Source organism: Thermobia domestica, chromosome 2 (assembly GCF_964235325.1).
Source record: "Thermobia domestica chromosome 2, izTheDome1.hap1.1, whole genome shotgun sequence".
Taxonomy (NCBI): Eukaryota; Metazoa; Arthropoda; class Insecta; order Zygentoma; family Lepismatidae; genus Thermobia; species Thermobia domestica.
This window is the reverse complement of record NC_137455.1, coordinates 35,836,667-35,859,527: the sequence shown is the minus strand read 5'-3', so window position 1 is coordinate 35,859,527 and position 22,861 is coordinate 35,836,667. Positions and strand designations below refer to the sequence as shown.

At 34.2% G+C, this 22,861-nt stretch overlaps 1 protein-coding gene across 1 annotated transcript in view; it reads left to right on the top strand.

Annotated features, from left to right (window-relative positions):
- The window catches only part of LOC145678976 (piezo-type mechanosensitive ion channel component-like), an 89,694-nt gene that overhangs the window by 40,618 nt on the left and 26,215 nt on the right, over positions 1 to 22,861 (top strand). The window contains exons 6-7 of the mRNA XM_081749579.1: positions 3,879 to 4,024; positions 8,382 to 8,525. Of these exons, the coding sequence (XP_081605705.1) occupies positions 3,879 to 4,024; positions 8,382 to 8,525 (290 nt within the window). The remainder of the gene's footprint in view (positions 1 to 3,878; positions 4,025 to 8,381; positions 8,526 to 22,861) is intronic.

Genomic DNA, 22,861 nt, shown 5'->3' with positions numbered 1-22,861 from the left:
CAACAGGATCTACAGAGAGTTCAAATATGGTGTGATAAGAATAAATTAGTTCTGAATGTGTCCAAATGTAAACCTGTGTCTTTCACGAGGAAAGAAAATCCAGTTAACTTCACTATACGATAAGTGGCACTTTCTTGTCTACCACAAATACTATCAAAGATCTAGGAGTTATGTTTGATAGCAAATTAATATTTGTTCAACACATTGACACAATAACGAGTAGTGCATATAGAAACCTAGGTTTAACTTATAGGATAGGACAGGGTTTCTACAAAGACTCAACATTTTTAAGGTTATATTTTTCGTATGTGAGGTCAAAATTAGAATACTGTTGTACAGTTTGGACACCAAATGTCACTACATACTCTAATGCAATAGAAAATATATAGTTTAAAATTTTTTAAATGCTTGCATACAAGAAAACCGGTTTCTACCCAAAGTAAGTCCCCTATGAAGACTTAGTAACGAATTTTAGTTTTCAAACATTAGAAAAAAGAGATGGGTGTTTGATATGCAGTTCTTATCAACCTAAATTATTAAACGATAAAATTGACTTTCCAGAATTGTTACATGGTCACACTTGTAAAATCATGTAACTCTCTTTTTAAATCAGCCTACTAATGTAAATAGGTATGCATGAAATCACGTAACAATGGCGAAGGAAAGAATTGATAAATTTTGGGGTGCACGGAGATAAGATGTTTATAAAAGGCCTTGGAAATATATATATATATATATATATATATATATATATATATATATATATATATATATATATATATATATATATATATATATATTCGAATTTTTGATGTTGATTTCATTATTAAGTGCCCCCCTTTATCTACATAATTGGTACCTTATACTGTAACGAAATGTGCTTCTTACCTCCCTTACAAACGCTTGTGTTTGTGCTGCTCTTGTAATCCTGTTTCTTATCGCACAGAAGGAACCAACAATAGTCTCTCATAATTGCAGGATCCTTACGACATTGGTATCTCTTCTCAATCACGGAAATGTTTTGATGAAAAAAACCTTTCCCCTTATTCATCACTAACATCTCCTAGATTGTCAAGGAAAAAGTCTAGTTGTGTGAATGAAGGAAGTGAATTTTCAAGGACCCCTGTTTTTGTAGCATTCTAACAAATTTCTGACCAATGTTTCGTAATTTTCTTCTTTTTCGTTTCCGAGAAACCCACGAACGACGCTTGTAAATGACTGCCAAGCTACTTACTGAGCTCCTTGTAGAAGATTTTCAAACGCTTCGTCAAAATGACTTTCCTAGTTTGGAGCCCAATAAAAATTCCTTTTTTCAATTTACCGTACATAATCTCAATAAGCATATTTTTCAGGTACGTCACCATCTTTGTTGAATGCCTTCACAAAGTTCTTGATATACCCAAATTTTATATGCAAGGGAGGAAAAAGAGGAATCAATGGTTTGCTTTTATGTTACATATTCCTGGGATAAATTCTTCGCGTTTCTCCCAATGTTGCACCACATAATGTTTGTCTTTTGAACGACTGTTTCACAAACCAAATCAGAATGATTTAGTGAAACCACTTTGTAATCCAAGCAACAAGCCAATCACTTTCATTTCACCACATATTTTCCAACCATGATCCTTGTATTTTGTACCAAGCAAAATGACAGACATTTTCATGGGTTTCTTTCAAGCCAGCAGCACGGAACACCGGAACCTATGGCAAAATATTACTATTATGAAGCAATACAGCTTTAATAAATTTTAAGGAATCGATAAACAATTGCCACGCATCTGGACTGTATAAAACATCTATTTTGTTCATCAAACCAGTAACATCTGTACAGAAACACATATTCCCCTCCATAGCAAAATATTGTGCAAAGGATTGATGTCTGTGTCGAAACTCAGAAATTTTTGTACCAGGAGCAAATAATTTCCATTCCTGTAGTCTAGAACCTAGAAGTTCGGATGCTTTTTTCGACAAATTTGTCCCATGCTAAATCATTTAAGTCTTCCTGCTCTATTAAATGTATATTACTGTCAACATGTATTGGTATATATTCCGGATCTTTTGACACAGAAGCCATGAAATGTCAGTTCATTCCAGTCACCTTCTCCCACTGTCCATGTGTCAGGGGCAGGGGCGTCATTTAGGGGGGCAGGAGGGGGCAATTGCCCCCCCAAGAGTTTGAGGAATACATATACTTTAATAGATTGCCTACTAATATACTAGTACAAAACGTGAAAGTCTTACGTCGGTGGTGCTCTTGCCCCCCCCCCCAAGCAAAGTCTGAAATGACGCCCCTGGTCAGGGGGTACAGGTATTGGTAAAATTGTCACTGTGAGACACAGGTTGTATGACCGAAGAAATATCAGGATACTAGATGACGTATTTACTTTTTCTAGACATGCCGGAGATCTTCGTCATGCAGAAGTAACAGTCATTAAGGTGGTTCGTTGGTATCATCCACACCATCGGTATAGCAAACTGAAGGCTTTTAGTTTCCTATGTAATTACAACATAATATTTGTTGCAGAAATTTTACAGCACTGTTACGGAGCCCGTGGCTTGTCCTGGTCACCAATTCGACAACCGAACTACAAAGAATATGCAAGTTTTTTACGGTTATGTATTTTTTCCTTTGTGGTTTGGGTGTAAATCTACCACACACATAACAGAAATTCTAGAACAATATGCTTCAAACATTTATAGTCCAGTAAATAAGTAAGGAAAATTAGGGCTGAACCCCCAACTAATTGCAAGAAAAGCTTTTTTTAGTTTTTCTGGTAGAAAAAAGCATTCTGAACAACATACCAAAAATTAGCAAAAAATAGACGTCCATTTGGCAGCCATTTTGGATTTTGTTACTAAACACCTTTCTCGGAAAAAGCAATTGTATCTTCTCACAGAATTAAGATAGAAACTCCGTTCTTGTGTCAAATTAATTGTAATAGATAACATAACCTAGGAAAGGTGGTGAAGTCTTGTGATGATGCCGCCATATTTAAATATGGCGGTCGTTCTTCCAAAAAAATCGTTATATTCGGTTCGTTATGTCTTAATTGGTATATAACTATGAAACCGTTAAAGTTTCCAAAAAAACATCTGAAATGTTCTTTATAGAATAGAATGTCCTCTTTCCATTGACAGCAAAATCATTTCTGTATCTTAAAAACTAAGCGAGCTAGACCATTTTATGTGGCGAGAGTGTTGTCTTTTATAACACTGAACTCCGCCATGTAAGGCAACATGCCTTTTCTTTATTTTTTTCTCATTTTCCTTTTTTTAAAAATATTTTCAAATATCCTTCTGATAAGTGTTCTGTAATTCCCAAGTATTTAAATTGACAATGTTACCAAGTTCTGTTCATATAAATTAATATAATGCATTTTTCTGTACCACTTAGAACATAGAAAAATATGTAACTGAATTAAGTACCATCGTACTTTTTAAAAATATTTATATTTTAATGATGTAATGCTGTATCTGTATACCGTAATATTTGTCAGTATAGTTTATTCTTTGTATAAGGAGCTACAGATATGTTACAGATTCCATAAATAAAAGGTTCTATGATTTTTCTTGAGGCTTTTGTCATTGCCCTCTCAGCATTTATTTCTGCCTCTCAAAAAAAAAAAAAAAAAAAATGGCTACGGATCTACAAACACCGGATCAGTCGTAAGTAATAAGGCAGGTCCCGAAAAGGTATGGTTGTTACCCATCCCCAAAACCGGTAAACTGGAGTGTAGTAGTCACCCACGTTATCTATGTTCTTAAACGTATTTCCGCTAGTACCGTATACATACGCTTTGCTAAATTTAAGATTTGAAATGAAAGTCAGTAGTGTAATAAATAAAATATTCATAAATGAATTGGATTTTAAATTTCAGTTTTCGTATAATGTATGGAGGAAGATAGTTTTTGGCTTTTGGGTGGTGGTGATTGTGTACTCAATGGTTGTTTTAATATGTATTTATACATACCAATTTGACGGATATGATGCTTATTGGGAGCAGATGGGTATTCCAAAAGATGTGTAAGGAAGAGTCAATAGTAATTAGTCTTAATTTTGTACTATATATTTATTAGAATAATCTTGTACGTAAATAGATGATAGTAAAGATATTAGGATTGTTTATATTTAATATGGATTTCCAAATATTAAACAGCTAACTCACATAATATAACTTCTTCTTCTTCTTGTTCACCTCAACCTTAAGTTGGTGGGCAACATGGAAATTTTAAAACATTTCTCTCGCTTTGGGAGAGCTGTTTTATACTTTGATAAGGCTTCTTCTTCGTAACTGAGTTTAGATATTCTATCCTTGATCTTCCTCTTGCTGGTTTTCCTTGTCTTTACTTCTATCAGCACGGTGATCCAATCGGAGTGCCGAATAAGATTGCCAAACATGCTGTTTCTTCTTTTTCCTATTATCTTCATGATCTGTCGTCCTTCATTTGGTTCCTTTAGTACGTCTTCATTCCTTTTCTTTCGGTCTATGTTATGCGCAGCATTTCGCGCCAACACCGCATTTCAAATGCTTCCAGCCTGGATATTTCAGCTTTTCTCAATGTATACGCCTCTGAACTGTACAGCGCCACGCTCCATACAAATGACTTAATAAATCGTTTACGATCGTCCAACGACACATTTCTTGATGTTAGTAGTTCTCTTTTCCTATTGAATGCTTTTGTAGCCTGTGCTATTCTGGAACTTACGTCTTTTTCGCTTCTTTCGTCCGAGGATATTAGACTTCCTAAATAGGAGAACGTCTTAACGCCTTCGATTTTCTCTCCATCTAGCCATACATTTTCCCCTACCTGTCTTGTGCACTTTATCACTTTGGTTTTCTTCTTATTTATCTACATTTTGCATGTTTTCTTCCAGTCGGTCGTTCAAGTTTGAAAGTGCTTCCCAGATCCTATATAATATAGCTAGATCATATATATATATATATATATATAGGGTCTCTCTCTCTCTCTCTCTCTCTCTATATATATATATATATATATATATTATAATGCATAGAATTATATGTAATGCAGTATTAATGAGAATAAAGGTTCTCCCAATCATAAATTAACGGAGCGTAGCGAAACTTCCTTCATTTGAATCGATATAGTCTTGTGGCCAATACAGGTTCACTCAAGTCTTAGATCTCAAATACTGCTTTAGTTTATATGATTCATAGTATAAAAACTATAAATTGATAAAATGATTATACGAACACAATGAACGTCATTTATCAACGTTTAAAGATACGCAAGTCATTACAAAATGTACTTCAATTTTAAAAAAATATGATTTAAATGTTGTCATATCGCATTCTTCGTGGACTTCTCGTGATCTGGAAGGATTCTAACTTCTAAATGAAATTACGAAAAAAAATCAGAGTACGTATAAATTGTTGTACATACATTTATGAAATGAGGTGGAAAATTTCGAGGCGAGAAAGAATCCTTCGAGAATCGAGACGAGACGAGAAAATCTTATTTCTCGAATTGCCTTATTGTTTCGTGGTCAACAGTATTAGTTTTTCCAAAAAAAAAAAAAAAAAAAACGCAATTTGTTATACAGTGAAACCTGTCTTCAGCGGAATCGAGCGGGACTCGCAAAAATTTCCGTTAAAGACAGGTTTCCGCTTAATGGAGATAGACCTTTCCGTTAAAAAAAAATATATGCTTATAACGGACATAATGAGAAAATATATTGATGTACGCAACTTGTTCAATTACAGTACTTTTTCCTTCTACGGATTAATACCCAAAAAAACTTAAACACAAAATATGCTGTGCACACTTTCCTTTATTTTTTCCAATAGTCAAGCAGGATTTTTTTGCATACATTGCTACTACTTGGCTGCGATATACTTCAGGACACAGAAAAGCTTTCTCTGGAATTTTGAAAGTCCTCTGAGTGAAGTCTTTCCTCCTTGTTTTCACGACACGTGATGGAGATATATAACTTCTGCTTTACCTCAATTCCTTTTTTCCAGAACTTTGTTTTGTCAGTTTTCTTCTCATTTTTGTTGGCTGTCGCTAGTTGCTACACAAGCGGAACAGAAGTACGCCTACAAAGAAGACTGACAGCTGACATGCTACGTAGGACTAGCGAAAAATTGTGGGAGCTGAATATGAGTAGTGATTGACGAAGGTCAACACTGCCCATAAAGATTTAACAAAAGAACGAAGTATTTATCGCAGACAGTATGGGCCTTATGCAGAGTCGTTCTGATACGTGATTAGTGCCGTACTAAAGAGTTCGAATAACATATGTTTCATGCAGTATCCAGGCCTTTAGTATGTCGCTAATCATACTCCAAAACGACTCTGCATAAGGCGGTATATGTTTACCCTCTCACAGGATGTTTAAAAATTTTCAAAACGATGTAGTCTGAAACTCAGAATTTTCCGTTAAAGGTTTATTTTGCTTTCCGTTGTCCGCATAACACAGTTTCCGCTTAATGAAGGGACTTTTACATGTCTTTTACTCCAAAATCCATGGGACCATGAAATATTTCCCTTTAAGACAGTTTTCCGTTTAATAAAGGGTCCGTTGAAGGCAGGTTTTACTGTACTTACATCTTGAAATGTTTTTCATTAACCCTGGTAAGTAAAATCACAACATTGTAATTTTTGTAGAACTAACTGTACACATACCGTAAACTGGGTATACTTTGGGTATACTTTTTTAAATATAAATTTTCAGAATTCCCATTCTAATATCTCCTAAGATTAGGCAGGTAATTTATTGACATTTCTCTTTGTTAAAATGCAATCCTTTGGCTTTCTTTTGAAAGCTTTGAATGATCAGTGTGACCAAGAATGATAATAATAGTTCCAATTTTTTTGATGCCATGCAAGATTTTTCATAGTTGAGGTAACTTTAGCCCAATTGTCAAAATGACTAGTTAATACACGAAAGTATTATTGTAACACTGTATTTAAGAAACAGAAGAAAAGAATAACCATGTAGGAAAAAATGAAATCTTTCTTTTCCTTTGGGCAAAGTATGCCCAGTTTTCAATAAGCAATCAAGAAATAAGTGATGCAAAATATTTTTAAAACTGAATAGTACGTATCTTAATAGTTTATTAGAAAACTTAATATTTACACATAAAAGCAAAAGAGAAAACTTTACTTGCAGAAACTGAAGAGAACAATGATTTACTAGTGTTACCAGCATGTCCTTTGAACTTCTGTGACGTAAAACAATGTTCTCATCAGAGCTACCAACTTCAGAGAACAAAATTATCGTTTTTCGTCTTTAAAATTATCGTATGTTACAAAAAAATATCGTATATTTGTTATGCACAGGATAATTGTAGAAACAGGAATACTACTACTAATAATAGCAATAATATATAGTAATCTTTAGTTTCGAACTCCAAATCATCATCACTGTTCTTACCCTCTTGTTAAATCCTTATTAACAGTACTACTCTGAATAACAACATTTCTACCCCCTTGCAAAAGCAATTGAATATATAAAAAATGAATGCAGGGTTGCCATTTGCCAATTCTCAAATCGTTATTGATTTATTTGAGAGAGAATGACTATTAAAAACCTACATGTGTGTATTTTATAATTATTTAATGCACATCTACAGTTTGTTTCCACATTCAAAAACTGTAAAAAAAAGTTTGCGTTCTAAAATTATAATACCTAGATATATTTGAGAACAAGATCCTGAGACGAATATTCGGACCCAAGAGGAACGGGAATGGGGAATGGCGGAAACTTCATAATGAGGAACTACATAAGTTATATGGTTTACCCAACATTGTTAGGGTCGTCAAGTCTAGAAGGCTTAGGTGGGCGGGTCATGTAGCTAGAATGGAAGAAAGTAGAAGCGCTTTCAAAGTCTTGACTGGAAGACCAATCGGAAAACGACCATTAGGAAGACCTAGGCGCAGATGGGAGGACAATATTAAGATGGATCTCGCAGAGATTGGAATACAAAGTAGAAACTGGATCCAATTGGCTAAGGATAGAAGTCAGTGGAGAGCTTTTGTGAACGCGGCGTTGAACCTCCGGGTTCCATAGGCCATAGAGTTAGTTAGTTAGTTAGTTAGTTAGATATATTGACCTATTTACCGCAAGGGCATTATCGTATATAACATTAAGACTTAAATGATCATTTTATCAAGATAAATTATTGTGTGGTTGACAAGCCTGGTTATGCAATTTAGGGCTCAAATTTGAACGAAATGATGCTAATAAAATATTAACAAAAGAACACTGCATATGTAGTCCATAGTTTATTCGCGATAAAAATATAAAACAAATTGCTATACTCATCATCATTTATTCAAGTAAATATATAAGGTTAAATGTGTTGATGGTTAAAATTACTTTTGAAATTACAGAACTATTTTCTTTCTTTTTTCAGGCAACCAGATATTGGACTTAAAGTTTATAATACAGAAAGCTTATTTATTAATCTCTTATTGCCTACAGTATTTGTCATAACTGCTGTAATACAGCTGCAATATTTTCATAAGGACTTTATAAAGGAATATGATTTAAAGAAAAGGTACGTGTTAGGTCTATTGTTCTAAAATTACTGTATACAATATCTGTAAACAGGGAACATTTTTTTAAGGATTTTTATTACAAAATGCAATCATTCTTCTCTTTGTGCCTTTGTTTTCATCCTTCTTATCACCTTAACGAGTTTCGTGTTTTCTTTACATAGGCTCTATTTATTATATTTTCAAACACTTAAGTTCTAGCAATTTTAAATACTTTAATATTTCTTAAATTTAATTGGACTTATGCAGAGTTGTGCTGATGCGTGATTAGTGCCATACTAAAGAGTTCGACTAACATATGTTTCCTATAGTAGTCAGACCTTTAGTATGACGCTAATCATACGTCAAAATTACTCTGCATAAGGCGGAATGTGTCTTTCCAAAACTCTTGTTTATGGGTTTATATAAGAAAATTTAAATAACATTTACATCGCATGTGTTGAACACAGTGGGCCTTATGCAGAGTCATTTTGACGTATGATTAGCGTCATACTAAAAGCCTGACTACTGCAGGAAACATATGTTAGTCGAGCACTTTAGTATGGCACTAATAACGCGTCAAAACTACTCTGCATAAGGCCCAGTATGTTTTAAATATAATGCTCCGTATATGGTCGACACATATTCCTAGGTTAAATTTATCCATGAATTACTTTACATGGAATTTCGGAAGAATATGCACTCTCTCTCGTTAGCATATCGACGAATTCTTTATTTTAATGATGAAATATCTCTTAGTGGTAAAGCACTCAAGAATACTTTAAAATTTTAGTAAACTATGCTATATACAGGGTGTTACAAAAATTGTCAATATTATGGGAATAAATTCCTCATATCAAACTTAAGGAAAAAGTTCATATAGACCTGTGGTTGGAAGTGCGTAGTTTTCTAGTTATAGGGTGAAGAAAATGTGAAATGAACTTTAAAGGTCCATAGTTCCGCTACTATAGGGACCAAGACATAGCCGGGTCAAGACATCACTAAGAAATTAGTATGTGAACTATCCAATATCCATATTTCAGAACCTCAGGTACTTGCACAATCATTTTTTTAGAGAAGCTGTTTGAGAATAGTTGATCACTCTCCACCTACATCTCTAAAAATTGGTGTGCAAATACTGGGACACAGGACAATCCTATCGAGCTACACCAGCGTCCATTCCACAACAACAAAGTTATTCTTTGGTGTACTATGTCATCATACGCTGTGATGGGCCCTTATTGTTTTGAGGACGAGAATGGCCATGCGATTACAGTCACATCGAGTCGTCGTCGCCATGCTTGAAACCTTTGTTGTGCAACAACTACAGAGATTTGTGTAGACATTCACACAGCCTGGTTTCAACAAGATAGATCAACGTCCCACACAGCACGAATATCGATGGCTGCTGTATGCCAATTGTGTGGGATACGTGTAATTTCGAAAAACGTTACATTCAATAGTCTCCCAGATCCCCTGATATGTGAGCTTGTGATTTCTTTTTGTGTATTCTAAAATGGCATTATTTTTACTATTAAATGGTATATTTAAAAAAAATGTTTTCATGCACTTATTTAATTTTCAAAATTTTCCGTTTTTTTGGAATCACTCTGTACTTTAAAGGTCAACCAAGTGCACTGGCGAGAGGTGTCAAGGTAAAACGAAGTACTCTAATAAGGATAAAGGCGTAAATAATTATTGTTTTATGGATGTATTATGGGTACGTGTACATTTCGCGACTGTGCTTGTGCTTCGGGTCTTTTGCCACCTCTCCTTCTTGGAAAAAATTCTTCTGGCTACCCTGGACATTATTATTATTATTATTATTATTATTATTATTATTATTATTATTATTATTATTATTATTATTATTATTATTATTATTATGAGTAGTGTTGTTGTCTGTAGCAATAAGAAGTTATTCTTCTTTTTCTAACTTACGTTCTTTGGAATGACAAGTTGAATAATACACTCTTTAGTATATTAAATATTTACTTCACTTACTATACAAGGCGTTTAACTCAAAACACTGCATATTGTGTCACAAGAATCAAATTGTCAATTCCAAAGTTCATTTTGTTTTGTTGCACGTAGTTTGCAAACAGTTCTCTGACAGTTTGTCACAATAGAACTGTACTGTGTAACTTGCTTCATGGCAGTATACGAATTAGATAATTTATATTGGGGGGAGGGATAAAATTAGCCAACAGGACGTAGAGTCTGAAGGAGGAATAATTCAAAATGAGACAATAATGCCTTACGACCCCTCCGTCCACACATAAATATGATATGACATCTTTAAAGAAGTAAGAGATTTGTTAATTAAATAAATTTACTGACAATAACTATATATATATATATATATATATATATATATATATATATATATATATATATATATATATATATATATGTCTGACATGTACAGTGGGCCACAGAAATTCTTGAGGTACAAAATCCGTGAGATAGGCAACCCAACTAACGCCCGCTCCAAGATGAATTACGCCTGGTAGTAGCTAGCACAGCAACGTGAAGTTGTCTCCAACTGTTGAAACCACAAATCCTAAAGAGTGATTTTGTGTAGAAGTGGAGCGAAACGCTGGCTGACGAAATGACAAAAAGGAGTCTTTGTACTCACAATAAACAGCACAATACCAGAAAAAAATATACGGACACCAGAGGCGTCGATGAGAAGATAACAGTCAGGGAACTTAAATAATCTTATAATTAACTCAAATTAGGGATTATATAACAAGTTACTTCAAATGACTATACATATATGGTATCAAATAATATACGGATAGATTATGCGGTATATGTAGGAGGTTATATTTTAAAGTAAACACAAAGCCTTGCGCTGACTTTTGAAACTATTAACAATAGTCCTACCTGCAAATCAATTAAAGTATGGATCGATCATTCGGAAGAAGAGCCCAACTTTGTTGATCTGTTTTATTAATTGGTCTCCAAACTCGAAAAAGAGGACAAAAGCGCGTCCGGCCTGGCTACAAAGGCGGACATCAATTTTTATGTCCAAAAGTCGGACGGTTCGGCTAAAAGCCGGACTTCTGGCAACCCTATTTGTATCTTCCTCCGCCAAAATTCTCTGCTCTGTTTGGAACTATATTTCTGACGCCTTAGTATTATGGGGCGTCTTGAGTTATTTTACTTGGGAAAAGCTTCGAAGCATCGGGCAAGACCACGCTAGTTCCGCTCCCGAAAACATTTTGGATTTCGAATGAAAAAAAACAAGCATTATTAAGGTAAAAAAATGTTTTAGTTAATAGTGAGGAAGCATCTGAGAGTCTCAACTGAGCGAAATTTCACTAAAACAGTCAGAAAATCGGTGAGATATGGAATCTCAAGTCAAGGACGTCATGTTTACATCAACAAGTTGCTGTGGACAGCAGTGAAACAATAGTGTCTTGGTAATCTGGTGTCGTGAGCTCCCCAGATAGGGATAAAGTGATTTAAAACATTTAGGATATCCCTTTTACCCTTCCGAATTCATTTAGGGTACGATAGTCTGTCCACGTATAGTTCTCTATGTGTAGTAGTATGTGATTTTTTTTACATGGAAGTAGGTATAGGTTTCTTTGTAGTAGAATAATTACCATTATGTTAGTGTAAGTTAGCACAGGGACTCTAATTTATTCCTAAATTGATCATAGCTTCCAACGTATCATGGGTTAAAAAAGTAATTCAAAAGGGTTATTTTCCCCTTAGGAAAGGGACCTATCTTTCTTTTTCTTAATAGTTTCAATATGTCCCTCCCAGGGCATTAATATAAGTCTGTAATTGGAAAAATGAATTAGTTTGATAGAAGGCCCATTCCGGCTCTGACTATTCCCTTCCTTTTCAGTTCCCGATCCGGTTTAGAATGGGGTAATGTTAGTGATTTGTTTGATTTACATGTAGTAATTTTTTTGTGTAATAATATGGATTAGTATGTATAGTGATATGTGTTAATATGCGCTTTCTTAGTTTATGTGTGATATAGCATGTATGTGTGTAATTTAGTACATGGATAGTAGGAATAATGTGTGAATGAAAGTATGATTTATTTATTTAAGGACAGTGTATTGTTGTTTGATTATTCACCTCGTTTGGTCGGTTTAAATAAGTAAATTAGTCCGTAATGCAAATTTATAGTATTTTCGTACCGTTATTACATAGTGTACTACTTATAGTTAATCGATAATAAAGTACAAAACGTATTTAGTAGTGCAAAGTTTGTTTTCATACTACCAACGCCATCTCGAGTCGGGCTAAAAACTACTCGCAGCTACTGTTTTGTTCCTCCGAGACTTAAGAATCTAGTCAACTCGAAAATTACTCTTCTTTTGTAATTATTGATGCATAAATATTAGTTTTGGTCCATATGAATGGATATGTAGACGAATTACGTTATAAATTAGCTTTTCTGAAAAGCACAATACGTTATATAGTTTCATAATTAAATGATTAATAAAATTAAACTTTGCGTTTATCCTTAAACCGAAGTTTGTCTATATAGCACTATTTTGTCGTCAGACTGCAGTTTCAAATTCTCTCTTTTCGTTACGTTCTGTGAACGATCGGATTGTTGTCGTTTTTAAAATATAATCGCATTTAGTTAAGAGGATAGTTAATAATATTCAATTCACATTGCATATACAAATAATATGAAGACGTGAAGTGTAAATATACTTTGGTTTGTACAGAAAGAATCTAGTGTTAATTCATACAAATTCTCAAGTATCGATCATGTAGTAGCTTGTTGATTTTAATATATATAAGAAGACTGCTTTGAACAGTCTACGGCAGAATGATGGAATAGGGTGTCTATAAAGGAGTTTATGTAATAAATGAGAATAAATATAAACGAATAAAGATAGTGATTATATATATATATATATATATATATATATATATATATATATATATATATATATATATATATATATATATATATTGTAGTGAGTGTGAATAAATAATAGGACACCCGTGCATATATGTGACCAGTTGTAATTTTTGCCACAATGTATTGACTGTATTTATATATAATAATTATAAATGTTTCGTGCACTGACCATTACGTCAGAATTTTGTGTGATGATAGTGTGTCGTGTGAAAATGATGGATTGTATTTTCACTTCGTGGCTTGACATTTAGTAGTAACCGTACATACTAACTGCTCATCTGGTCTGACGATGCGAATAGGGGTCATGCAGCAAATGATCCCGTTTAGTTCCCAAGTAATCACAGAACAGAATACTCGTTTGCAGAATTGGTACAGTTTAAATATGTGCGTTCAGCTTACATTTGCGATACTACTCTGCAACTTTGATTTTTTCTTTCCACGTCACCTGATTAAACCAAGTTCATCACTGTTCGCAGAGGTGACGAAGTGGATAGGAGTAAATAACATAGTAAATTTATTACAGTAGTATATCGTTATTCCGTATCCGGTGTCGATCCTCCCTCCCATAAATATTTTCATTTTCCTTAGTTTTTAAACTAGGTAGTGATTGAAATTAAATGACACCTCAAGATGTAGCGAATCTTGCGGATTTGGAGATACTAGTAAGATTTGGCAGACAACTTACTAGTACAAAATTTATTTTATTTGTTTTTTTTAAATTTTGGCAAATCCCTGTTAGAATTTTCTATTTATTGATTTTATTCTAGTTTTCCATACTTTACTCGAAACTCTTCTCAGTTTCTGAGGGGTCAGATAATTTTTTATTTAGAAATTCTAAATTAGAGACTACACCAATCTTCCGGCTGGACCGGCCATAATCTGAGTGAATTGGTACCGGAAACACTTAATAGTAAATCATTCCACAGGGCTTATTCCTTGTGAGATGGTTGCCTAGAAGGCACGGACTCGTACTTAGGCACTCAGAGACCCCGTTGGGCCACTCATTTTAGTAGGCCACCTGTTTCGGAATATAAAAGTATATTTGGCTGTGGATTGTCATATGTCTAAACTCGACCACTTATCTTTGTAGTATTTACTGTTCTACTGTATTTCCCTTTGGAACGCCGCTTTTTCCTTTTCTCTTCTCTATCTATCTCGCTATTCTCCTCTTCAAGAATTTTTATTTTTCAACCTCCCTCCCAGTTTTGAACTTGACAAATATCAACCACTTGACATATATCATTTGAACCTGAATTAGCAACTGAGATGTCTCGAGACACGATTCGTTGAGGTATTTGTTGATGTCGAATATCAAGGGACCGTTTTCCATCAGCAATTTGACCCACCGCGATAGTTCAGTGTACGATTCAATTTTTCCTTCGTCTGTTTTGTCATTATCCATTTGAAATTCTCCGTTGTACAGTCCATTGTTTCTACCTTTGTTTCTGTTGATTACCATAGAGATGAATGTTGTGTAAATTTTCGGCCCATAAGTATTACTAACATTGATGGTCATTAATATATATATATATATATATATATATAGTGTTTACGTGTCTGCCTTGTACATTAAATGTCCACTCTTTTAAAAAATGTTTGAGAATAGAAATGTTTACTATTATGCGCGGTTAATTAGTCGAATTTTGTTATATAGTTGGATTTTTTATGTGAAGTGTTGCAACCTGAAAATGCTATTAATCGGGGTCATTGATTTGAAAGATTAAATGATAATTTAGCGTATGTATGTTGAGATATAAATATGTGTTGAATATAAATGTGATATTAAAGCAAAATGCATAATGTTGACTTAGATAAATATTTGTAAGGATCTTGGTACCTATCCCGAACGGTCGTTGGTTGCCATAGTTTCGAAATATTCGACGAATATAAAATGTTAATTTAAAAAATACTGCCGCATGTTAGATATTTTCCTTAATCTTTGTAATATTATTAATTAACATATGTAACTATTAATATCGATCGTCTGTTATTATATTAACTTTTATTATACTAACGGTGACTGAAATTAAGGCAGGTCGTCGTATCCCTAACTTATTATTAAAACTTTACCCTCAAGTTCACAAACCTGGAATCTTTCTGTGCATTTGCATTCCACTTTCACTCATCATATACCAATCCTTGAAACTAAATAGTGTTCTTACTTCATTAATGGTGATTTCAATACAAAATAAAACCTCTTTGAACTTAGAAAATTCTCGTTTCCTATATAGTGTGCGAATATAACTATAATTATGTGCACCTAATGTGGTACTATGTGATAGTGATTCAAAGTGCTAGTAAATGGACGGGATAATAAATGGAATAACAAAGTGACGTAGTCACTGTGAAATTAGTGACAAAACTTTCCTTAATCTCTCAGAATAAAAAATGTATGAATAAGTAAGTTTACGAACTGAATATGTTTTTCTCACAATTTATAAATATTATTTCATGTGTGCATATCGACATAAAGTGCATTTAAGTACATGAACACCATAAGGCTGCCTTACGAACGTGCGATAGAAAAAGTTATTTGAAAGTACGAGAAAGGACTCGTCGAATCATCTTTTATTTTAGTTTTTTTTCATTTAATACAAAAGATTATAGAATGTAACTAGATTTTTTCAAATGTACATTTTATTTTATCAACATTTAAACTATGCTTTTCTTATTATTTGTATTTCTCTCATCTTTCTAAATTCATATTGATGTAATCCAAGATTCTATGTGGAATGATACTTTTATATGTGTATTCAATTGCACATTATAAATATTTTCTTTATGTTTTAAATTCCTAATAGATATAATAAATGTCGACCAACTGTAGTTAGATTATAGTTTCTTTTTAAACTGAACCACCTATATCAATACATTGTCCTGCATGTATGTGTGCGTGAATGAGTGATAAATTTAGCTTTAAGTAGTAGCTTTTAAGCTTGATTTACGACAATAGTGTTTACAATACACGTGTAATACTATATTATATGTGTATTCGTGCATGACCGAGGTCATGAAAGATAACTAACTGTAAATTATTCTAAATCGGCTCTGAAAGGAAAGCCAAAACAACAGGATGAGGTTGGATAACGACAGTCTGTTCAAAAAATCTGGAAAACTTCTATTTGAGGAAAATATATAAATCACTTTGATTTTTTTCTTTCTTTGGCTAATTGAAATGTGTGTTCGATCTCCACTATGGAAATTCAGATATTGGATAAAGGTTATTCAACATTCGCATATAACAGACAAACGATTAAATTAAAACTTCTCATCACCTGGGCTGTCAGGGCTACTCCCACGTGTGCAGTTGCCTGGATCCAGGTCAGAGCAGTATGAGGGAACATCTGTCTCTTCGGGATCACTTCAGAAGAGATTCTCAAGTAATAACATTCGGGTATGAATCACCTTTCCAATAACAATTCAAGTTTCTTTACCATATTTCCATCATTATCCAGTAATCCTTCATCTCTTGTTCCTTCTTTCTTCCTTTCCTTCTTCTTCTTCCTTCTTTCCCTCTACCTTCTTCTCTTCTTCCTCACTCTTCCTATTTTATTTCTAATAAAATTGAAGAGGGGTCGTAACTGGGAGTCGTCGCTACAGATACGGTCATTAAATTCTTTTGATGTTCCTCTTCGGAAGTTCTATATAAATTACCCAATCCTAAAATATACATACAAAACAAAATATCAAAATTAATTTTAGTTTATAGTTTTTCTAAATTATGCAATTAAGTTCGAGATTAGCAACCTTCCCAATCACGACAATTCGTCTTCATCGTATATGTAGCAAATTGCACACGTTTACAATAACGACGATACACACTGATTTCGGTTATGATAAAATACTATAGTCGACAAACTTCAAGTTTAAATTACAAATCAGAAATAGATATATAGTGCCTCAGACCACTTTCGTTTCAGATTCACCGAATGTATTATATCTCCGTAACTTGTCTTTATTATACTTAGTAATACTCGTTTTACAGTTATTTTAAGTGACCTTGAAGGACAGGGGCACAAACACAGATACATCGAGGACATAAAATTTAAAAGGATGTCCCACCGGAAATTGAACACAGGACTGCGAGCACAGAACTATCTGAGGCGGTGATGGAGCAGGAGATACGTAAAATGAGGCAATATGTGTTTCGTATACAATATCTGTGCACAATTACATTCACTTCAGTCCGCTTCTTCTTGCCTATAGGGCGTCAACTTTCACAATTTTGGGTAGGAGCTTTTGCACTCTAAAACAGTTTTTCCGCAGAAAATGAATATTCGTTTCCTTTTTGCGTATTAGCCAAAGTTTCGTTGCAACTCTTCATGACATACTGTTATTAGCAATTTTGATATTTCATAATCAAAGGCTTTCCGGAGTCCCTGGCCACCCAACCCTTTTTCCAGGAAAATATGAAACATATTCCCTCATTTCGGGTCTAGAATATCTGTGCACAATTCCGTTCGCTTTGGTCCACTTTTTGATTTTCGGGCGTCAAATTTCAAATTTCAAAATTTTGGGTGGGGGCTTTTGACCCCTAAAACCGTTTTTTCTGCAGAAAATAAAAAAACACGTGTTCGTTTATTTTTGCGTATTGTTCGTACACAAAGTTTAGTTGCAAACTCATCATGTCCCTTAGGCACTTCTGACATACTGTTATGAGCACTTTTGACATTTCGTGATCTTTTTGTTTAATGTTCCACGACTACGTCTGTGAGATTAAGAGAGACCATGATGAAAACAAGTGAATTACGATGGACGAATAAGTGAAAGGAGAAAGTGGGAGGAAATTAGAGTGTCCCGAGAAAACCCACGAGCACGATGTTGTTCACTTCAAGCTTACTTGCCTTGGGAGCGAACCAAGTACCCCACCCTCAGATCAGAGTTGAAGTGGGTCGGTGGGTCAGTGCACCGTATTTTCTGAGTAGATCAGTGGGTCGAGGGTCAACAGCATGTGACCCACTGCGACCCACCACCCACCATGACTCACTGCTACCCACCGACCCACTCTCATCTACTGACCCACTCTACTTATTGCATTGTAGACAGTATCTTCTGAACAGTATATTATTTTCACCCTCGACACTAGCCATAGAAAATAATTACACGTTTCTGATTGGTTGCAGTTTGGGATTGTCCAAAACTGCTGGTGTATGTATTGTGTATTATAGTAATAGAAGGAAATTGTCACTTTGTTGGAATTAAAGAAGAAGAAAATTGTAGAAGCACCTGAGGTTAAATTAATATCATGACAGTCAAACTGGAACGAAACGAGCCCTGCGGATTTTCTGACCTGTTGTTACTACTACTACTACTACTACTTATACTTATGGATTCGTGTAGCAAAACTGCATGCGTAACGTAAGTAAATCACTTTTTGAGTATTATTTATCTTATTTTAATGAAAAAAAGTGTTATGGAAACTTAATTAAAAATAAGATATAAGAATTAAAAAAGTGTCTCTGAGCCGGGTTTGAACCCACGCCAAAAGTAATTATAATTACTAATCACTTGTGCCAGCAACCTCGGATACGAAGACCAACAGTGGTAGGTGGTTCATTTCTGCTGTTTATGGTACGTGGCGAGAAACGTATAACTTCAACTAATCAGGACCGCGTATTTAGCTCCTATTGCTAGCGTCGAGCGTCCTTAAAAATATGCTTCTGAACACTGGTGAATTTGTCCACATTTTACTTTCAAGGCCTCCATTACCCTTCCTTTCTAATTTGTTTCTGTTTACTTACATCAGATGAGTATCTCTAAGTGAAAAAAGAACTTCAGGTATTTTTGGATATTGATATTTGTAATTGCAATAATAGCAATAGGACTTATACTATACTTGGCTTTCAAGATACACAGCCTGAGAGCTTTTAGAGGAGCTTACTACTGCAAACAATACATTTTTGAATCACTATAATATATAAATTATTATATTAAAAATGGATGTAACTATGTGTGCCTGATCATCACGGTCAAATTGCAAAGTCAAATGAAATGACTTTTGGTATATAGTTAGACCTTAATCCAAACAGGGATGCCATCATATCACTTTCGTTATAATAATATCTTAAGGGAGTAGTTTGGATCCATATTTTTGCGAAGAGAATTGAGTATCTCACAAGCCGTTAAACTTTCGGAGCTGAAATGCAGTATATTAACTCTTCATCGAAAATGAACAGAACATCTCATAGCATTTTTTAAAATTCTTCTTTATGAGGGAGGCACTTTCTATATATTCAAAATTGATAGTGGGTTGATTTGTAAAAATAATCGAAAACGATCGATATTAGTTCAGAAACAAATTCACAAACAAATTGAGAAATAGAAACCATGCGCTTTCTATTATAATAATTGCTGAAGCTTACGTTTATTATATGGAGCGCTTAGGGCACAGGGCAATCAAGCAATAAAGTTGTGAGAAAAATACACAAAATTTGTAATGTACGCTTAATTACACAAAAATTTTAAGTTTGGATTGTACGTTAGTCTACTTACCTTGTTTTGGGACTTCCAAATTTCATGCGTTTTTCCACTGAAAAGTATCGATAATTCAACAAGGAAATAAATATAATGATAATTTAATTGAAATTCATCGAAATTTGGCATATGACAAACACTTTACCATTTTATATCGTAAAGGTCAGATCCACCAGTATTGTAACAGACCGGTGCTTGAGCAAGTGACCGTAAAAATTCAAACTCTGATTAGTTACAATTTCACAACCTGGTTTATTACAAGTATAAACTCTTTAGTCGGTAAAGAAGAGGCTGTGTATCATATGTCAGAGTTGATAACCATGTGTTTTGGTAGGTGGTGGGTCGGAGCGGGTCGGTGGGTGGTGGGTCAGAGTGGATCATGATGGGTGGTGGGTTCGAGTAGGTCATGGTGGGTCAGAGTGTGTCACGGTTGATGGAGGGTCATGGCGGGTCATACTGTGTGATGTCAAGTTTTCATTGACCCACGCCATCACTGCCTCAGATAGTTCAGTGCTCGCGGTCCCGTGTTCAATTCCCGGTGGGAGATGCTTTGAAATTGTATATGTCCTCGATGTATCTGTGTTCGTGTCCATGTCGTTCAAGGTTACTGGAAATAACTGTAAAACGAAACGAAATGAAATCTTTGAGTTTTACGTCCCACGAATATGCCCGCTAGGCTAAAGGAGAGGGTGATGATGAGTAATGAATGAAATGGTGGAATGAAGAAAGTGGGACGAAACGGAAGAACCCGAGGAAACCCACGCACACGAAACTGTAAAACGGGTATACTAAGTATAACTAAGTAGTATACTAAGTTACTACTAAGTATAAGTATAAGTATAAGTATACTAAGTATAAGTATACGCATACTTTCGGTGAATCTGAAAAGAAAATGGTCTGAGGCACTATATGTCTATTTTTGTTTTTTTTAATTTAAATTTGAAGTCTCTCGACTATAGTATTTTATCATGACCGAAATCAGTGTGTTTCGTCGTTATCGTAAATGTGTGCAATTTGCTTCATATACAAGTGTTTTTTGACGGTTACTTAACAGCAGTCTTAGAATAGTGGCTTGAACATTCGTTTCGTAATTTAGGGGTCCCTGGTTCGATTCTCGGTGCTGTAAGTTGTTTTTATCAACTACAATACTCATACTTCTGATGTGTAATAAAATGAAAAATACTAAATTTCTTTCGGTCTTACAAGTTATAATAAAAATGAAATGAAATTTTTGAGTTTTACGTCCCACGGTTATGCCGGTTAAACTAAAGGAGACGGTGATCATGAAAGATGAATGAAACGGTGGAATGAAGAAAGTGGGAGAAAACGGGAGAACCCCAAGAAAACCCACGCACACCGTGTTTGTCCACCACAAAGTTCACTTGGCGGGAGCAGAGTTTGAACCCGGGACCGCAAGAACCAGAGGTGAACGCTCTACCACTGAGCCACCGCGGCCCGATTACAAGTTATAGTGGAGACGGTTTTCTTCACAATGGAAATACTAGGAAAATGACGTTACATGTCTGTCTACAACCTTGATTCGTACTGTGTGTGGAAACGTAAATTGTTTACCAAGCAATTCATGAGTACGACCCCTAAGGGTCATGCTTAGAGCCTAGTAAGAGTCATAAATTTGTCTGAAACGATATTGTTTCCGTGCAATTATTCCGAGCAATTGTTCCACTATTACTCCTAGTGCTAGAAATAATAATTTTTTGTTCGCCATTTCCAACACGTTCCATGTATCCGTTCAACCAAAATTTGTAAATACGTACTATTTTTCCTTTATTATATTGGTATGTATATTTTGTTAAAATATCAATATAACATATACGTAATCCAAAGTCTTTTAAACAAAGAAAGCGTGTTACTATGTATCTTAATGAAGACAAATCCTACTTAGTTTCTCTTTAGGCATCCGAAGTTTCGATAATAATATTGTCCAGGAGCTGACACCTTCTTTCTCCCCTCAAGTTTCCTTTCTGACACTAATCCCTCGAAAGAATCTCTTATCCTTTCTTTTTCTTTTTCTATCATTTTCAGTATGCTTATTTACATTGCAATAGGACGTAAAATTGAGGTCTTAAATTTTCAGTAATAATAATAATAATAATAATAATAATAATAATAATAATAATAATAATAATAATAATAATAATAATAATAATAATAATAATAATAATCTTTATTTTAGTGCCGCGAACAGCTTTTGGCAAAAATACAGCACTTGGTATCAGAGTATGCGATGGAATAATAATACTACTAAAAATAAATAATAAGAAAGAAAACAATAAGAAGAAGGGTACTAATATAAAACACAATGTAGCTAAAAGTCAGCTAAGCAGAAATAATTCCTTGTCAACGCAGTAAAACTTATCAAGTTTTCCGTCCATCTAAAACAACAAGAAGCTAAGAACAGCAGTCATAAAATTACATTTGGCTTAATGTTTCTAAACGTCATTGATTAAAAACTATCAGTCAGATCACATAAAACTTTCACATTGTTTGATACAATAAGTCTAAAATGAGCTTAAAGAATATGTCAATCTTTTTAAAATTTCACATTTCCAATTCAGAGGAACTAAAATCATGGTATTTCTTATGCTATGATTTGGCACTTTAAAACCTATGTTTTGTAAACAGTATTCACTGATATAAATGTTATCTAGTATTTTTTGCATGCATACTCTGTCGAAATTTTTTCGTCTATTCATAAGGCTTTCTAAACCCCAATAATCAGTCCAATATTCATAACTATGTGAGTAATAGCTCATTTTCATTTTAAAACATAGAAGTCGAATAAAACATTTTTGCACAGATTCAATCTTGTTTGTCAAAGTTTTATAAATGCTGTTCCAAATTACCGAACCAAATTCTAATTTTGGTCTTACAAGTAATTTATATAGAAATACATACGTTTTATCTCTTTGAAATACAGACCACTGTTTAAAAATAAAACCTATTATCCTTCTGGCACCTTGT